Here is an 18,057-nt window from a genome sequence, read left to right on the forward strand (position 1 = left end):
GGGTAATAATACCGTCACATTGGAAAGACTGCATATAACATCTCTGGAGAAGATACAGAATGCTACCCGGCTGTCAAATCGAAGTAAAAGATGTTTAATTTGTCATTAAGAAAAGGCAGTCGGGAAATTTTATTTGGAATTTGGCCTTTGATGTGTGAACATCATAAATGTGAGGATATTAAGTCACGTATTCATGAATAGATTTTTTTTTTTTGCTTTCTGACATAATGTATTTTAATAATTTTTAAAGCTATTGTTAGATGTGTAGCTGTTAGAACTGTAATTTATTTAAAGTGAGTTTTAAAATTGTTTAGATCTTTGATTTTTCTTCTCCATCGGCACCTTTACTAGATGCCAGTATAAACTGGTTAAATAGCATTTGGTTTAAACAGAAAGAATATACATATGCATATTCATGATATTTTGTTTGTTGGATCTTTTTCTTAATATTGCTTGACTTTCTGTGTTTTAATCTCATTTTTTCGTATTTTGGGTTGAAGCCACTCTAAAGTTTAACACCTAGGAGATTTCTCACTTATGGTTCCCTTTAAAAGTGCTAAAATCTCAGCCTCTCAAACAAGAGACCAAGCTACAATTTAAAGAAAGCAGTGGTATTGATAAAGGGCCCTAAGAATGTTGCCACCTTCCGAATGTGTCCTCTGCCACATCCTTTCTTTTAAAGCAGCAGGAGAATTGAGAGGAGGGTAAGAGCCTGGTCCATCCAAACACTTCTGGCATGCCAATCTGGTCTTCTGAAGTATCCCCTGCTGGTTTAGAAAAAAGAGGTCCCCAGACAAATGAAAGGGCCACGGGGACATTCACATGCATAACACCTTCCCTCCAAGTGGCTTTAGATTGCCCGTGTGTTGGGGTGGTTTGGCCTGAGTTGAAGAATAGAGACTTGAGAACCATTTGTTTCCACACCATTTTGGGTGAAGTGCCATATTTTTCACCTTAAAAGCCCATTTAAAAAGAAAAATATGGTTTGAAAGGAGGACACAATTTGGAAGCCATCACACTTAATGGAGCCCCTTTTAAATGTAACACTCTGGCCTATCAATTCTCTTCTAAATTAGTTGTCGCTACCTAGAGAAAACCCACCCTTGATTGTTTTATGCTATTGCTGAAAAACACATCGTCTTTTATATATATTTTCCTATTCCAGTTTTAAAAACTCTCTGATAAGTTCCATTACTAAACTTACTTTTGTTAAGTAAGGAGTGCAACGTCATTTGTGTAGCAACACCCAGTGTAACATCTATGTAATTATCATCGGCCTCTAAATCTAGTCACACAAATCAACTCAAAATGTGAAGAAAAAGCGAATTGGACCTATTAGAAACAAGGCCTTAACCACAGAGGTTTTTACTAACAATTGACTTGGCCAATCATGATCAGATAAAGAACTTTCTAAAACTTACAGGATAATTTGGAAGAGGAAGGAAGTAATTTTTTTGGAGGTAGCCAGGCAGTTTATCCTACTACCTACTCCTGCAGCTCTGGAATATTCATATAGCTTGGAAAACAGGAAGAAATTAGACATTTTGAAGTTACGTCACTACCTTTTGCTCTTCTTTTGTCCTTGTTTTTTTTTTTTTTTTTTTTTCTCTTGAGTGGCTTACATATTGTCTCAGCCTGAAAGTCCTATTGTCAAACCAAAGGTAACTTTTGAAAATTTGAGTTCACCTCTTCCCACCACAACAAATAGGAATTTCTCATCTATTTCCAATTTTCATCAACTGTACACCATAACATACTAAACATAAATTCTCAGACTTATCCTCTCAATATCTTTTGTATTTGTATCTCTCCTTTTTCATCTAAGTATAATTTATCAGCAGTCTCCCAACCAAATACCCTACTTCTTTTTCATTTCTACCACCTTCATCAGAGTTCATTTTGTTTCCCTTTTATGCCTGGATTGGACAAGAACTTTCTATCTTCTCAGCTTCTAGATTCTCATCAGTTCAGTTCATCCTATACATAGCTCTTGGAAAGATCTTCCTCAAACACCATATTTTATCATTCTACCATTTAGGAATTTCAAGGATTCAATTTATCACTCAAGAACCTCCACCAGCTTGCGTGTTAATCATAGCCATGTTTTCCAGATCGAAGCCAGTCAGAGTTCAATTCCTTCATCCTCCCTTACACAAAATCGGCCCTGTTCTGCACTGGTGCTTTATAGCATGCCATTTCCTTGTTTTCTTTTCTTCCAGTATTCCACGTTCTTTTAATCTGGTTCAGCTTTCTTCCTCCAAGAATTTGAGATTAATCTTTATCTTTACCTTCTTTAATTGACCCCGTGACACTTATTTACTGACTATGGGCTATTTTGATTTGTAATTATTTGTGTACTCTGCAATTGTGATTTTCAGTTTGTTTCTGTGGGTGTGAAAAATAAAAATCTTTAAAGGCATAACTTGCATTTTCATATATACGGAGAAAGAAACTCATATAACTAGATATGTATGTATTATTATTTTATATATAACTTTGTCTTATATTCTGTCATTAAATTTGTTTTATGTTAAGTATAGAATATGGAAGATTTACCAATGTGTGACACATATATAGATGACTATGGACCTTAAAAATTACTTGGTTTAATTTTTTTTTAGGATTAAAACAGGATGAAAACAAGCCTTACATTATATCTGCTCCTTTATACCTAGCTTTACCTTCCGCCCCCTTCTCTTGCCAAACCCAGTCTCTCATTGGGACACACACACACACATGCGCGTGCGTGCGCGCGCACACACACACGCACACACACGCACACACACACACACGCGCACACACACACGCACGCGCACACACACACACACACGCACACACACACACACGCCCCTAGAGAAAGCATCTATGAATACAATTCTGTGAACATGGAGGAGGTGGGTGATTGGGAACTTTTGATTGGCAAAAGGGTGATGTAGGTTAAAGCAAGAAATGAAGGTGAGAAAAGTCTCTGTTCCCCTGGATAGAGGGGAAGGGAGCGAACACTAGAACATGGCATGATCCAGTATAATAGAAGTGAGAATGTTTAGCAACCATTCTTTTCTCCTTTGTTTCTGGCATTTTCACCCCCCACCACCCCCCGACAAAATTCCTGTCTTTAATCTATGCAGTAATATGTCTAAATATCCTAGAACTGATAACTCTATATGTATGTGTGTATATGTGTCTGTGTGTCCCTATCACCCCTACTTCAGCAGCGGCACAGAAAACTGAGCCAGGTGTGAATGAATTCACCTCTGGCAAAGTTTATTGCTGTGTGTGTGTGTTTCCATACATGTACATGTGCACACATACACAATACACATACATATACATACCTACATGTGGCTGATGACTTCTCACAGTATGTCTCAAAGCATTATTGCATGTCCCACTTGGTTGATAGGGCATCTCCAGCCTGACAGATTTATCTGTTGAGAACAGGAGTATGCATTTGAAACCAGTTTAATTCTTAACAAGACAATGCACATGTCTTATGTAGATTTCGTTGTTGATTTTTTCTCCCTTATAAGTTACTTGGGGAAAGTCATGTCAATATAAATCAGTGGTAATGAAATCAACATTATAGCATCTTTGATAATGCATTGCTAAAGCCTTTCTGGACGTTTACCCAGCTCTCAGTGATTGATATTACAGGCAGTGGATAAACATGTTTGATGGATCTGTTTGCTCACAGATAAAAAAAAAAAAAAAAAGAAAATGTAATCCTTTTATCTCTTTGATTTAAAGGGTGTAATGCCATTGGAGAGGAAGCAGTTCAAATGTGGTCATCATAGGTTGGTGGCACCAAAAATAGAAACTCACTTAGGGTAAAATTTGCTGTCAGAAAAAATGGAGCATTCTTTCTGAACTCAGGAGCGCGTGGTTCATGTGAGCTTCCTTGTAGATGGTTGCTACAATAAGGCTTCTTTCATACAGGTGTGTTTATGCCCCAGGCTTGCTGGCCACAGTCCATTCCATTTACAGAAGCTGAATTAAACAATAACTACCGCATTGCAAAAAATGGTGGGGGTGGGAGGAAGGGGAGGGGGAAAGGTGAGCGTCAAAGGAGATGCCTGAGAGCTTTGTTAGGGCCAAGAAAAACCCTGTTGCAGTTGTCAGAGCTTGTTGATGTTGCTGGGAACGGCACTTTTTTTTCTCCTGGATTTTGTGGTTCTGCCTTAGGAAAGAAAGTAAAATAGAACGGAAGAACAAAGTCCTACTCTATAAATCAGCAGCTGCTCCTTGCCAGATCAAAGGAGTGACATTTTTGCTCCTGGACTACTTGTCCACTTGAGGGCTTGACAGGCAGCTAACAGCTGGCCTGCTAGACTGTATGGGAGAATCAGCCTACATCTTCTTCTGAGCAGATGACAAGCTAATCAGAGACATATCCATAGCACAGGGCATGTGAGTGCACCTTGATCTCTTCAAACATATCTAATACCTAATTGCTAAACAGCTTGGTGCATTTTTGGCCAGTTAATGCTTAGGTGGTTTCCATTAAGAAGTAGGATAGAGAATTAATACTTCAATCAAAGGTGATTATGAAAGGTAAAGAGATACTAGATTTGTTGGGATCTTTTCCTCTTAGAGTGAATTAGTAAAATGGCTGGAACATAACAGGAATTGGCTAAGAATGCATGCAACTGATTGTGAAGTGACTGGTTGATTTGCAAAGGCAGGTCAGGCTACAGTGTTCAGATACCTGAGTAGGTAATTAGCAATCAGTAGTTTTGAAAATGATTGTGCCTGCTTTTTATGTTGATAGAGTTAAATAAAGTTGTAGATGTACCTTCTGTGTCTGCAAAAAGTTGTTTTCAGAAGCACTATAAGGTGTGTAGGTATCCAGATCTGGAATTTTAATGTCAGTAGTAAAACTTTCAAAGTAATTCAGTTTCTAGTTGACTTCCATCTGCAATAAATCATGTACAGGATGAGGTAATATACTACAACTTATGTCTATTGACTTAGGATTTTATCTTTAAAAGGATAGATCCTAGATATGAATAGCTAAGGAAGTTTGAGTGTTTTCTCCTCCCTTGCTTTCAAATAGCTTTGAAAGATCACTTTTATAGTGCATGATAAATAGCTACAGATGAATAATCTGATGGTATTCTGTAAGAGTAACAGCGCTGCAAAATCATAACCTGCTGGGATGTTTTGTTACATGCCATCAAGTGTGATTATATTCATGGAATACTGTTTACTGTTGCTCAATATTATAAAGGAAATAAAAGATAATTCCCTATCTGGGGGGAAATCTCTCAAATATTTTAATTAAAAGGTCCCTATGTTTAGCCATATAACCCTTAGTCAAGTAAAATGACAAATTTTCTTTATCTCCTTTAAAAATTATTTTATATATAAAATAATTATATTTATTAAAAACTCCAACAGTACAGAATTATTTGGAAAAAAAAAAAAGATAGAAATCTACAATTCTCCTATCCATGCCTGAGAGAGAGCCTCTGTTAACAGTCTTCACAAAAACATTTTACTGGCCCAACTTTTCCTTTAAGAGGTACAGATAGAGTACAATAAATTCAATTATTATAAAGTGTTTATTGCCCAAGGCAAGTGAGTAAAAGACTATTTAGATCTAAGATACCTGAAGAGAAGAGTATGTGAATTTTTTGCAGCTGAGATTCACAATTAAAACTTGATCTTTGCAAGTTTCTATTCTTAGGCAGAGTATTAGAATTTGATATGTGATCTAGAGCAAGGCTTCTCATACTTAAATGTACATAGATCCCTTGGAGATCTTTTAAAATGCAGATTCAGATTCAGTAGCACAGGAATGGGGACGGTAATACATTTCTGCATCTCTAACAAGCTCAAGGTGATGCTGCTACTGGTCCATGGCACATATGTAAAGTAGCAAGGATCTAGGGAACCAAACAGAGAGTGTGATTCCAAAGAGCTCCCTCCCCTATCCACCTCCCACCCCTGCAGGCAGATGCCTGCCCCAGTGTCTAAAATCTCCACCATAGCATTGTACATTTGGATTAAACTGCGATTTTTAGAAAGATCCTGTGACATGAACATACGCTACTTGTAGGAGTACAACACATTATTACCCTGTTGCTGATCCAGCACAGATTTCTTTAACAGCCACCCACCTATTCCTAATTACTATCTATGAGAGAACAGAGCTATTTAGGAGCATTGGATAGGTGCATTTTGACTGTAAGCTAACATTTAATGAGCTTACTATGTGCCAGGCATTGTGCTAAGGATCTTGCATACAAAATCTCCCTCAATCCTCAAAACCACCCAGGCCCAGTTATTTCCTCAGTTTACAGATAGGAAACAGAGTGAAGCTTGGGAAGGTTAAGAAGAATTCTTAATTCTAAGTCCAAATTCACACAGCAAATAAAGGGCAGAGAACATGAGCCCATGCTCTTCACCATATTGCTCTATGCATAAGTCTGGAATATACAACAATAATTGAAAAGGGCATGCTGAAAGTAGAGTATTTTAGTAAAGAACCTACATGAGCCCCTGTAACTTTAGGGAAGAATTAGATGAAAGTAAGAATATTGAAAAAAGACAGTAGAAGGCCATCAAGGATAAGCATCACCTACTTGATAATTTTGCCTAGAGCCTTTTATGTCAGCATGGACACTCCATTATTCAAGCCATATTCATAAAGGTACGAAATGTTTGTGATTCCAGATTACCATCATGTTTTATATTATAAATTTATTAGTATTTAGTTCATGTGTTTTTAAAGGTGTAGGCAAATCTAGTATTCTATCAAATTATAAATCAAGCTATTGCTTAGGGAAAGTAATTATGATCCATGAATCTGTCCCTAAGTAACATATGAATCTCATTCATTTACCTTCCTTTGCTCATGGCTGTCTGTGAGAAAGGAGCCATTGTCTGGTCACCAGTGGAAAACTTACGTTTGCGACATGACTCCATCATTTGCGTGCCCAAGTTCACCTTCAAAGGCATTAAACTTGCCTTATTCACTGATTTAACCATTTTAATGTATCTTACTAAGAAAATCCTACTCTCAGCCATAACCATAGCACAGAGAAATACTTGCTTTTTTGTAAAGTAAGAAAAAATGGAGAAATTTGATAAGTGACTTGCCAAGGCTGAAGTTTCATCATTTGAAACACCAGCCAAGAGCCAGCGCTGTGAATAAGCACTGTGGCTGATGGGTCCCAGGGCTGGGGACAGTAGGGAAGCAGGGCCTTTTCATGTTTTAACAGGTCCCCTGTCACTGAGCTACCTACACCACCTTTCCCCAATTGATCTGCCCCCTCTTCAACAGTTCAGTCCCCTTCCTTGCCCAAAGCAATCCATGCAGAAGCTTCAATTCCGGCTACTCTTGATTCCTCCTCTGAGTGTTCAGGGATGGCAGCTTTCCAGGTAACTCCATGGAGGCCTGCACTCTCTAACAAAAGGAATGCTTCCAAAAGGAGTTGGTTACCAGGTGTGGCATGAAGTTAGTGAACCAGAAAGAAGGGATTTATCAGCCAGTTAAAAAGGTGGGGTGTGGAGAAAGAAAGGAATAAAGAAAAGAAACCAGCAACAAACAGGAATAACACCTAAATCTACTTCTATCCATCTGAACTATACTTTGGAGTAAAAAGTCTTTAAACGAAAAATCATGATGGTCAGAGTTCAGTTGTAGAAAACGATGCAAAGCTACAAAGTTTAGACTTTCTAGGGGCAGGAGAGGTCTCTGGGAAACAGCTCTTCAGCAAGGCAGTAAGATGAGATTACAGTGATAGTTGCTACCTTGGGTTTATTTGTTTTAATGTATTCTTTTTTTCATCTCTGAGTTGACTCAGAAAGGCCTCGTGATTCTTGGATCATCATTGACTTTATTTCTATAATTAAGTTATTTTTAAACTAACAGTCTTAGTATATAATTTTTAAGGATCACACATACTCATGCATTTTCTACTGGAGATCGAGACCATCCTGGCTAGCACGGTGAAACCCCGTCTCTATTAAAAATTACAAAAAAAAAAACAAAAACAAAAAACTAGCCGGGCATGGTGGCGGGCGCCTGTAGTCCCAGCTACTGGGGAAGCTGAGGCAGGAGAATGGCGTGAACCCGGGAGGCGGGAGCTTTCAGTGAGCCGAGATCTGGCCACTGCGCTCCCGCCTGGGCGACAGAGCAAAACTCCGTCTCAAAAAAAAAAAAAAAAAAAAAAAAAAATTTAGAGAAAAAGTAGTCTTAGTAGATACTCTCCCAAGCTTTTGTATGAGCCTGGATACTAACTGTGTGTTCAATACAAATCAATGGAACTAGGGCTCTTTCGGGTATTTATTCCCTAAGGACTCACTAATGAAATTATCTGTAGCCCTTTAAAAAAAGTCACAATGAGGCTAATGAAATTTTTTTTTTTCTAAGTGAAATCTAGATAAAGCTAGACACTAAGCTTACTGGCACATTTTATGGACAAGTTGTAAAAAACTCAAGAGTGTTTTTTAAGAACTGTTTAATATTGAAGAAGACTTCGTAACTTAGGGTTAAATTGTTTAAACCAATAGAGAAGTAGATTGTATGTCTGCAACTTCAAAATCATTCTGGTATGACATTAAAACTTAGAGAATTTTTTTAATATCAGATACAGATGAAAAACCTAACAGTCTTTGGATTGGAAATAACTGGTGGGGGTTTTCATTAAAGTTGGGTGCAGCTTGCTGCATTTTGGTTAGTTGGATGTCTTCAGCAATTTTTCAAATGTTTTGGGTTTGGCAAAGTCCAAAATGTTTTTTGCCAAGACCCTCTTTTCCCCTTATTTTTTAAACCCGTGTGAAATTCAAGGATAACTTAATCCATATGTGTCTGATTCATTTACACTTAACTCATCAAAATGTTATTTTATAAGACCCATTTAATATCCATGGAAACTTCTGAGTCTTTTTAAGACAAGTCTTTTGTCTTTGAACCAGCAAGTTACATTTTTCCATATGAATGGAGCCTGAACCTTGAAAGACTGAAGATGAGTTGATTTTCAACTTAGATTCTTCACATTTTAAGTAAAATCAAAGCTTGATATTCCATTTACTACTTGAGCACTGAAAAAGGTCATTTAAAAAAAATATAGATGAGAAGATGTGGAAAAAAATTTACTTCATGTAATTTTGAGAAAAGACCATATATGGAAATTTCATCTTAGAAATATTAAACAAATAAAATTATTCCTAGTTTGATTTGCTTTAGTCTATAATTTAAATGGCTCCATGTTATGTAGGTCAGTGTATTTTCTAAGAGTGGCCTCTGGGTCATCAGTACTGGTGGGAGGCGGTAATTTCATTTTTTAATGTCAGGGTTTTCTTACAGTCATCTCATTAATTGTTAATTTTCATAGTAACATCTATGATGTCAATAAAATATCCCAAGATCAGGGGAACTGACAATTGGCAGGAGTTGTATGTTAAGAGATTTCTGAAAATTTGGGGCCCATATGTTTTTAAAATTCTGTGTGATTTGAAAGAATGTGGTAGAATTATGAATCTGGCAAGAAATAGCACTATGAATCCAAAACATTGTTTGAGAACAAAAATCCAGAGAGGCTAAATGGTGCCCAAGTGAAAAAAGCAAAATCTCTGTGACCCTTTGTAAAAGGACCTAGTGAAAACCTTCAGAGGCTTCTATTCATATTTGCTTAGGAGAAGTGGGCAAAGAAAGGCCATTGCCATAACTGCTAGTGAACATCCAGTCCATGCCATGGTAACTAGTTGAAAATGTTATACTGGAGTGGCATTTCCAAGTTCAGTGCTTCTATAAAGACCTGCTAGCACACAGAATGCTTTTTTAATGTTCTGCATTGTTGTGTATCCCCCATTGAACAACCTTTTGAGCGGACCCCGTTTTTACTAATGTAAACATTCTGACGAGTATCCAAAGAAATGACCTTTGAGTGAACCTCTAACCTTCCCCGTAATTATTTGTTTGAAGACAGTGTGGAGTTCTCCTGCTGAGAACTAAGAACCATGATGCCTTGCAGCTCTGTGAGTAAGGGAGTGTTTGGGGGAACTGGAGAGAAAGACATAAATAAGGGAACAACCTCCAGATGTAAAGAATAAAAGAGTGAAATTAAAAAGGGAAAAAACAGCAATTCGTTTTACCTAAAGAGTCGGCCTATACCGAAAAAAAAAAAAAAAAAAAAAATAAAAAGGAAAAAAACCCACAAAACACAAAAACCAGGATTAGTAGCACATAAAAGGAGGTGAAAGCCCTGCCAAGCGTGTCCTCCATTAGAAACTTCAAGGAGAAGAGACTTCTGTGACTCTCCTGAGCATCTCTGCTGGTGTCAAGGTGAGCTGATAAAAACAGTTCCTGGGGTGGAAATATCAGCTCAGTCCTCCTTGGTTGCCGTAAAAGTGGTGGTGAAAGAGGAGATAATCAAGTTCTTTTTCTGACTGGAGGGATACTTCTGGAAGTCTTTGTGATCTGGTCAGATATTCCTCAGCAACATTTCAGGTGACAGGTGGGAATAAAGATGAAGTTTCAGCTCTCCTTTTGTTCTCACCTCTACATAGCTGGTCACTTTCTTTTTTGACAACTGAGCTACACTTTCTTAAGTAATAAAGAAGTCCATTGTTTTGCAAACAAACACCATATGCAAAAGGCTCCTTTGGTTTTCTCCCAGCTATTATTCCTCAGCTTCATTGTATTCCCACCAGAGTGCTCACAGGAGGCCTGCCCGAGCGTGGCCTGACTGTCCTCCTCCAAAGGGACTTCAGCTGCCTCAGAACGCAGAGCTGCCAGCACACACTGAATTTTTCTGGCTAATTTCAAAGAATGAGTTTTCAGTTCCTGCCTGTGGCCCCAGGTGGACTCATTAATCATGAAGTCCCCCTGTGCTTAAGATCTGAAACTGGAAATATTGACAGATGTTATCAATGGGTATATTTTGAAGGAAAAGCTAGCTGGATGCTCCCTGCTCCTCTGAAATGCGTGGTCAGTGAATCCTGTGCATGAGCTCAAATGTGTGGGGAGTACACGTCGTTAAGTGCACAGGGACAAGGGTAACTCACAAATGGTAGAAAATTGTTTTGTTTTTATTAAATTTGGAGAAATAAAGGAGATTTCTTATCATCTTACTCTGTTTGTACATGAATATTTGATGGGCATTATTAAACATTAAAGTAACATGAAGTAGGCACTTATTTTTGGATTTCCAACAAAATTAGATCCAGGCTTCTTAGATGAAATAACTGCTTCTCCTTTGCATTCCTGCGATTCAGTCACCACCTGATTTGCAAACGTTTCTTGGGCTCTAATATCAACCATGTGTACCTGAGGCTCTGTCTTTCTAGTGGGTTGAAAGGTGGCTGGGTTTATGGTTGGCAGTTACCTTATCCTCTGCCCTGGGTGTCCCCGCTTAGGCTGGAAAGGCTGCCCCCAGCTGGCACTGACCTCTGAATGACCCCTAACTTTACAGGCTTAAACTGCAGGAGTTGCCGAAGGACAGAAGTCTTTCTGGCCAGCACTTATTACTGCTGTGTTGGTGATAAAACTTCAGACAGCCTAATTGATGGCTTTGCTGACCTAACAATACCTTGTGAAAGCCGAGTGCTAGAGCCTGGTCTCCATTTATGACCAGCTGCAAGGGGAAGCTGGGTCTCCCTATCACGGGGCGTCTAGGGAAAGGGGAAAGTCTTCCAGCCTGTGAACTTTAACCAGATTCCTACTTGTTCAAGAAGCAGAAGCACAGTTTGAAATGAATAGAAGCTTTCTCGTGGAGAACTTTTTTCCCTCCCTGAGCTCTTTTAGCAAGTTATCTCGGTGATGACTACACAGTGACGGTGGAGATTACCCAGTCAACTATTTTTGAACACTGAAAGGGAAAATCACCTTTAAGTTGAAAAGGTAATTTTCAGAAGAGATTTGACTGTATTTTGTGCCCCTCAGCGTTCATGCGAAGGTGTTCGCAGAGTACAGACACGGAGTTTGATGACCGGACTTCTCTGTTCTGTTTCAGGTTTATTAATGCCAGAAGAAGAATAGTACAGCCCATGATTGACCAGTCAAATCGAGCAGGCAAGTTCCAAGCAGTGTCTTTATCTGTATTTATGTCCCACAGGCACAAATCCTCATCAAGTTAGACTCCAGTAGTTTCCTCATCTGGTAAATAAGTACTTCCACCAGGCATTCTGGAATTTTTTTTTTTTTAAATGTCCCCAGAATCCCACTCAAGGAAGCAACTTCAGTAACTGGTGCTAATTGGAGATTTCCCACCCTGACTCTGCTGAAACTGCTTTTTCTTTTCTTTCTGAATTGGTAATTGGGCACAAGTATTAATGCCACAAGCAGCGTGTTTGTGAGCTCTGGCATTACCCCTTGCTTGTCTGCATCCAATCATTAGCACACTCTCATTTTTTTGTTACCTACAGCTCCTTGGTGTATGCTCGGCTGTCCCCTCGGTAGCATCCACTGTTAAACCTGTTGTATCCATTCATTTGCTTTGGCTATTCATAATATTCTGTGAAAGCCTGACGTGCTGCATTGCCACCATTATTTTTTATTAAAGAATTATTACCTTTGTTTAAAATGCTTCACATCCATGCTGCTAAAATACATGTGAGCTTTTCTCACAATTCTCTCAATTTCTCTGAAACAGTTTTTATGTGGTACTGTCAGAACCCTCCTGGTGTACTCCAAGTCATTTTATTTTGAAACAGACCTTTCCTCAGTTTACTGAGGGGTTGTGGTCTCCTGCAATAAGGCTTATAGGGAAAAACAGTTTTCCTTGGGGTGATGGCTGCTGCCATTAACAACGGTGTTAAACTTGATGGAGATTTTAACCGCAGCCTCGCTTTAAAGGATTTGTGAAAATTAGTCATCCTTTGGCAAAATTTCCCCAGTGACGCCAAAATATGTTCTCACTATTGGAGGCCAGGGGGCCTGTTGGAGAAGAACATAAAACAAAGGAAATATTATATTTACTATGTTTATTTTTCCTTGGGTGTGAATAAAAAGGCAAGTATTTAATTGAGTCTATTTAACCTTGTGAAACTGTATTCCAGTTTAAAATGTTTGTGTAAAATACGAAAATTTTTTATTAAGCCACCAGAGATGGTAGGCTCAGAGAATCCCAACCAAATGGTACATTGCAATATTTATATATGGGGTACCCCTAACTTCTCCAGCCTTCGTCCCCCTAATCGAGAGATAATTAAAAAAGCAAGGGCTGCAGAGGACGAACCCCCTGGGAAACTGGCCAGTGAAGTCTTTCTTCCAGAACATTTTTTAAAGCCACTCGCACACCTTCACTCAGTCATCAAGACACTCATACAAACCACACCCCCATTTGTAGAGTGCCAACCACATTGTTGCTGTAACGTTTCAGTGCTGCAGCGGGAACAATTGCTGATTGTTTGGTATATCTTTTCTTCTTTCTCCTCTGTGTCCTCGAATGACCACAATCAGGTTTTCTTCTTGATCCTTCAGTGAGCCAAGGAGCAGCATATAGTCCAGAGGGTCAGCCCATGGGGAGCTTTGTGTTGGATGGTCAGCAACACATGGGGATCCGGCCTGCAGGTAGGTTGGCTCATCCCGCCTCTGGGCTTCCCTGGGAAGTGCCACCTGCTCCACCAGCCTCTCCATCCACTCTACTCTCCCACTCTCATGGTGGGTTTAACATTTGCCTGCTGCCTGCTCTGCCTGCTTTCTTTACATTGGGTGGGGGAAAAAATCCTCTTTGAAAAAGTAAAGATTTTACCACAGTATCATTATACTCTGCCCCACACACATCCTTTTTCTTTTTTCTTTTTAAACCAAGGCAATAAGTGAAAAGGAATATGAGTTTCCTTCTATTTTTTCACCATCAATTATTGCTGATTTTCCGGCCTCTTCTTGGATTTTATCTCCTTTCTAGGACCTATGAGTGGAATGGGCATGAATATGGGCATGGATGGGCAATGGCACTACATGTAACCTTCATCATGTAAAGCAATCGCAAAGCAAGGGGGAAGTAAGTACAGTCGGGTGCGATCTGTCTTCACTATCACTTCAGAGACTTGATTTTATTTTTTTATAATTTGCCCCCATTTGATTTTTCCTTGCCCATAACTGCATGCCTTTCCAAACTAAGGGCCTGTTTTTAAAGATATATCACCCAGCTCTGAAGTCACAGGTGACACTGACGTGTACTTTTGAAAAGGCCAACTGACAAGCCTGCGTGTGTTTTAAGCAGGTGGGACTGCCTTTTAGCCTATTTACTGTGGCCCCAATGTGCACAAACACAGACATCAGGAAGATATTGGACATTTAAGAATAAAAATAATGTCTTGGGGGCACCAGTTGACTGAGAGAAATTAAGCAGGCTTCAATGAAGCGGTTAAAAAAAAAAAAAAAAAAAAAAAGGAAAAGTAGACCTGTCCTTTGAGTGACATAAATCTGTCAGAATACGATTGATGCCCAAATTATCTTATATGCAAAGATGAAATGCTGGAGCTCATTATGCCTAGTCTAGATATATGACAGCAGTGACACCATTGATTCTTCACTAGGGAGTCGGTGTGTTTTGATTATTTTTTACATGTGCCTACTGACTTTCGACACGAGACAGAAAGACAGGAAAGTCAGTCAATAAATTTAAAGGGAAAGACATTTAGGAGCAACTGAATATGAAGGAATGGATTTTTCACTGAGGCTGAATGGCTGCAGTTGGATTAAGAAACCCATTAGACTTTAAAGCTTCAAGTGTTTTTGACATCTGAAAAAAATTCAGAGTCTGCCAACAAGATATATCCTTTGCTGAAGACACCAGAGCATAAAAAAATTCATATAACATTGAAACTTCCTTGTTTAATGAGGCTGAATATAACAACACGTACCTTGATTAAATCATTCTCTATATGTAAATAGAGGCCAACATTTTATAGGAGATCTCAGGGGGTCACCATGGCACACCATTGATGAAGCCAATTTCCTTCCTTCCTTCCTTTACTAATGCAGTCAAAAAATGTAGAAAGCAATGTTCCCTAAAACAGCTATAGAGAAAACATTTGCTCAGCTTGGATAATTCTTAATATAGGCCATATAATTTCTAGCCTATTTAATTACATAACATATTTTATGCTTCATGACCAATTACATTAATAGCTTAATACAGAAGAATATTATCCTCTCTTGATTTGATTATGCAGCCACACAATATGGTATATTTGGTACTTAATTATCATCATCCATTGAGCAGGCTGCTGTGGTAGAATAAACAGAGAGCTGGGACTATGCAGGCTGTGTTATTGTGTTTAGATGGTTTTGCCACTTCTGTTAATAATGGACTGCGGATCTACTTAACAAAATGACTGCAGCATATAAGCCTTTAGATTACCAGCTTACAGTGTCAAAAACATCTGTTCGGCTTTTCAACTGTATGCACTGGAGGTTAAATAGAGGTGAATAAAGCTGTCCTTTTAGACCTGGGGATGTGCAACTGTAAATATAACCTTAACTCAATAAACAGGTAGCTTGCAAGAGAAATCAGAATCCTTACAATTGCTGACTTCCCACCATTTAACTCATCACTTTGAATGTTGCATATCTCAATTAAGAATTTCTAGATTTTGTTACATTTTATTCCTAATATCAAGGCATTATTTGGGGGAATTTTCAGAAATAAACTACCGGGCATGTCATATGACCTTACATTGACTTCTTACCTTTGACCTTTACAATCTCTTGGGTATACTGCTACAGGAATGCCTCTAATTCAAAAAGGGGGCTTCATTTTAAATACACATAAAAGCTCATTGCTTCAAAATGAATATGCTGTAATGTTTTGTATAATAAATTTTTCATGAAGAAATATAGATATGATAAGATGTCAATTTTATTTTATTTTACTGTCTTCAATTTTTGTCCATGTCTACAAATGCAACACAGAAAAATAAATGATCTATCAACAGTTAACTGATAAAACTCGACTCAAAATTTATATTCTTATTGCACTTATCAAAGAAATGTACTGAATACCATTTTGAAAAACAGTTCCACTTTATGACATTTAGTTGCATTAAATATTTAGTTCTGTTGTGTTGCATTATACTGCTGTGCGATGAAATTAAATGCAAACTACAATTTGAATGTCTGCAAACATTGGCAAGAATCTGCAGCTAAATTTAGATATAAGATTTGCAGTGTCTGTTGTTTTTTTTTTTCTTTTCATCTTTGATGGGTAAAGTATAAAAATGTTTAGGAATTTGACCTGCTTTCTTTTTCCCTCTCTACTTTCAGGTTTGCAGAGCATGCCAGGGGACTACGTTTCTCAGGGTGGTCCTATGGGAATGAGTATGGCACAGCCAAGTTACACTCCTCCCCAGATGACCCCACACCCTACTCAATTAAGACATGGACCCCCAATGCATTCATATTTGCCAAGCCATCCCCACCACCCAGCCATGATGATGCACGGAGGACCCCCTACCCACCCTGGAATGACTATGTCAGCACAGAGTCCCACAATGTTAAATTCTGTAGATCCCAATGTTGGTGGACAGGTTATGGACATTCATGCCCAATAGTATAAGGGAGCTCAAGGGAAAAGGAAACACACGCAAAAACTATTTTAAGACTTTCTGAACTCTGACCAGATGTTGACACTTAATATGAAATTCCAGACAGCTGTGATTATTTTTTACTTTTGTCATTTTTCATCAAGCAACAGAGGACCAATGCAACAAGAACACAAATGTGAAATCATGGGCTGACTGAGACAATTCTGTCCATGTAAAGATCCTCTGGAAAAAGACTCCGAGAGTTATAACTACTGTAGTATAAACATAGGAACTAAGTTAAACTTGTACATTTCTGTTGATCACGCCGTTATGTTGCCTCAAATAGTTTTAGAAGAGAAAAAAAAATATATCCTTGTTTTCCACACTATGTGTGTTGTTCCCAAAAGAATGACTGTTTTGGTTCATCAGTGAATTCACTATCCAGGAGAGACTGTGGTATCTATTTTAAACCTGTTGGGCCAATGAGAAAAGAACCACACTGGAGATCATGATGAACGTTTGGCTGAACCTCATCACTAGAACTCCAGCTTCAAGAATGTGTTTTCATGCCCGGCCTTTGTTCCTCCATAAATGTGTCCTTTAGTTTCAAACAGATCTTTATAGTTCGTGCTTCATAAGCCAATTCTTATTATTATTTTTGGGGGACTCTTCTTCCAAGAGCTTGCCAATGAAGATTTAAAGACAGAGCAGGAGCTTCTTCCGGGAGTTCTGAGCCTTGGTTGTGGACACAACAATCTTAAGTTGGGCAGCTTTCCTCAACACAAAAAAAGTGATTAATGGTCATTGAACCATAACTAGGACTTTATCAGAAACTCAAAGCTTGGGGTTAAAAAGGAGCAAGAGAATACTGTAACAAACTTCGTACAGAGTTCGGTCTATTAATTGTTTCATGTTAGATATTCTATGTGTTTACCTCAATTGAAAAAAAAGAATGTTTTTGCTAGTATCAGATCTGCTGTGGAATTGGTATTGTATGTCCATGAATTCTTCTTTTCTCAGCACGTGTTCCTCACTAGAAGAAAATGCTGTTACCTTTAAGCTTTGTCAAATTTACATGAAAATACTTGTATGAGGACTGTGACGTTATGTTAAAAAAAAAAGGTGTTAAGTCACAAAATGCGGTAATAAATATTTCATTTTTGATTTTTTGTTAGGCTTTTGCGTTTTTAATGGTTTTAGGACAAGGCTGCACCATGCCGACTCTATACAGTGTTAAAAGTAGGTGATGGTTTTTCCCCCCAGCAGTTGAGTATATTTTAAACTTACCAATAATTTGTAAGGTAATCATCTGTAGCCTTTGAATGTCTATTTGGCCTATAAGTTCCATCAGCAGAAAACTTCTAAAGGTACGAAACTCTGTGTACATAATGAGCCAGGTTGAAAGATCCCCCTGAACGTGCTCAACCTCCTTTTTAGATGCATGACGTTAAAAAATATATACTTTCAGATAAAGCTTTTCATGGTCATCCTCTGCCAGAATAAAGGACTTTTCAGGTTAATTTTACAACGTAAGAAATAATGTCTGTGCTCAAAGGTAATTTATCTGCTTGTGTTTTT

At 38.3% G+C, this 18,057-nt stretch overlaps 1 protein-coding gene across 6 annotated transcripts in view; it reads left to right on the forward strand.

Moving 5' to 3' along the window:
* LOC105492656 (Meis homeobox 2) overlaps positions 1 to 17,648 on the forward strand; it is a 212,607-nt gene extending 194,959 nt beyond the window's left edge. For 4 of the 6 annotated variants that reach the window (XM_011759909.2, XM_011759884.3, XM_011759895.3 and 1 more), the window contains 3 exons: positions 11,961 to 12,019; positions 13,409 to 13,519; positions 16,220 to 17,648. In XM_011759909.2, coding sequence (XP_011758211.1) covers positions 11,961 to 12,019; positions 13,409 to 13,519; positions 16,220 to 16,506 — 457 coding nt within the window. In that variant the 3' untranslated portion in view covers positions 16,507 to 17,648. Of the gene's footprint in view, positions 1 to 11,960; positions 12,020 to 13,408; positions 13,520 to 13,856; positions 13,953 to 16,219 lie in introns of all 6 variants that reach the window. The other 2 variants (XM_011759914.2, XM_011759915.3) reach the window with 1 other exon arrangement.
* Positions 17,649 to 18,057: the final 409 nt, after the last annotated feature.

This window comes from Macaca nemestrina, chromosome 7 (genome assembly GCF_043159975.1).
Source record: "Macaca nemestrina isolate mMacNem1 chromosome 7, mMacNem.hap1, whole genome shotgun sequence".
NCBI classification, from domain to species: domain Eukaryota; kingdom Metazoa; phylum Chordata; class Mammalia; order Primates; family Cercopithecidae; genus Macaca; species Macaca nemestrina.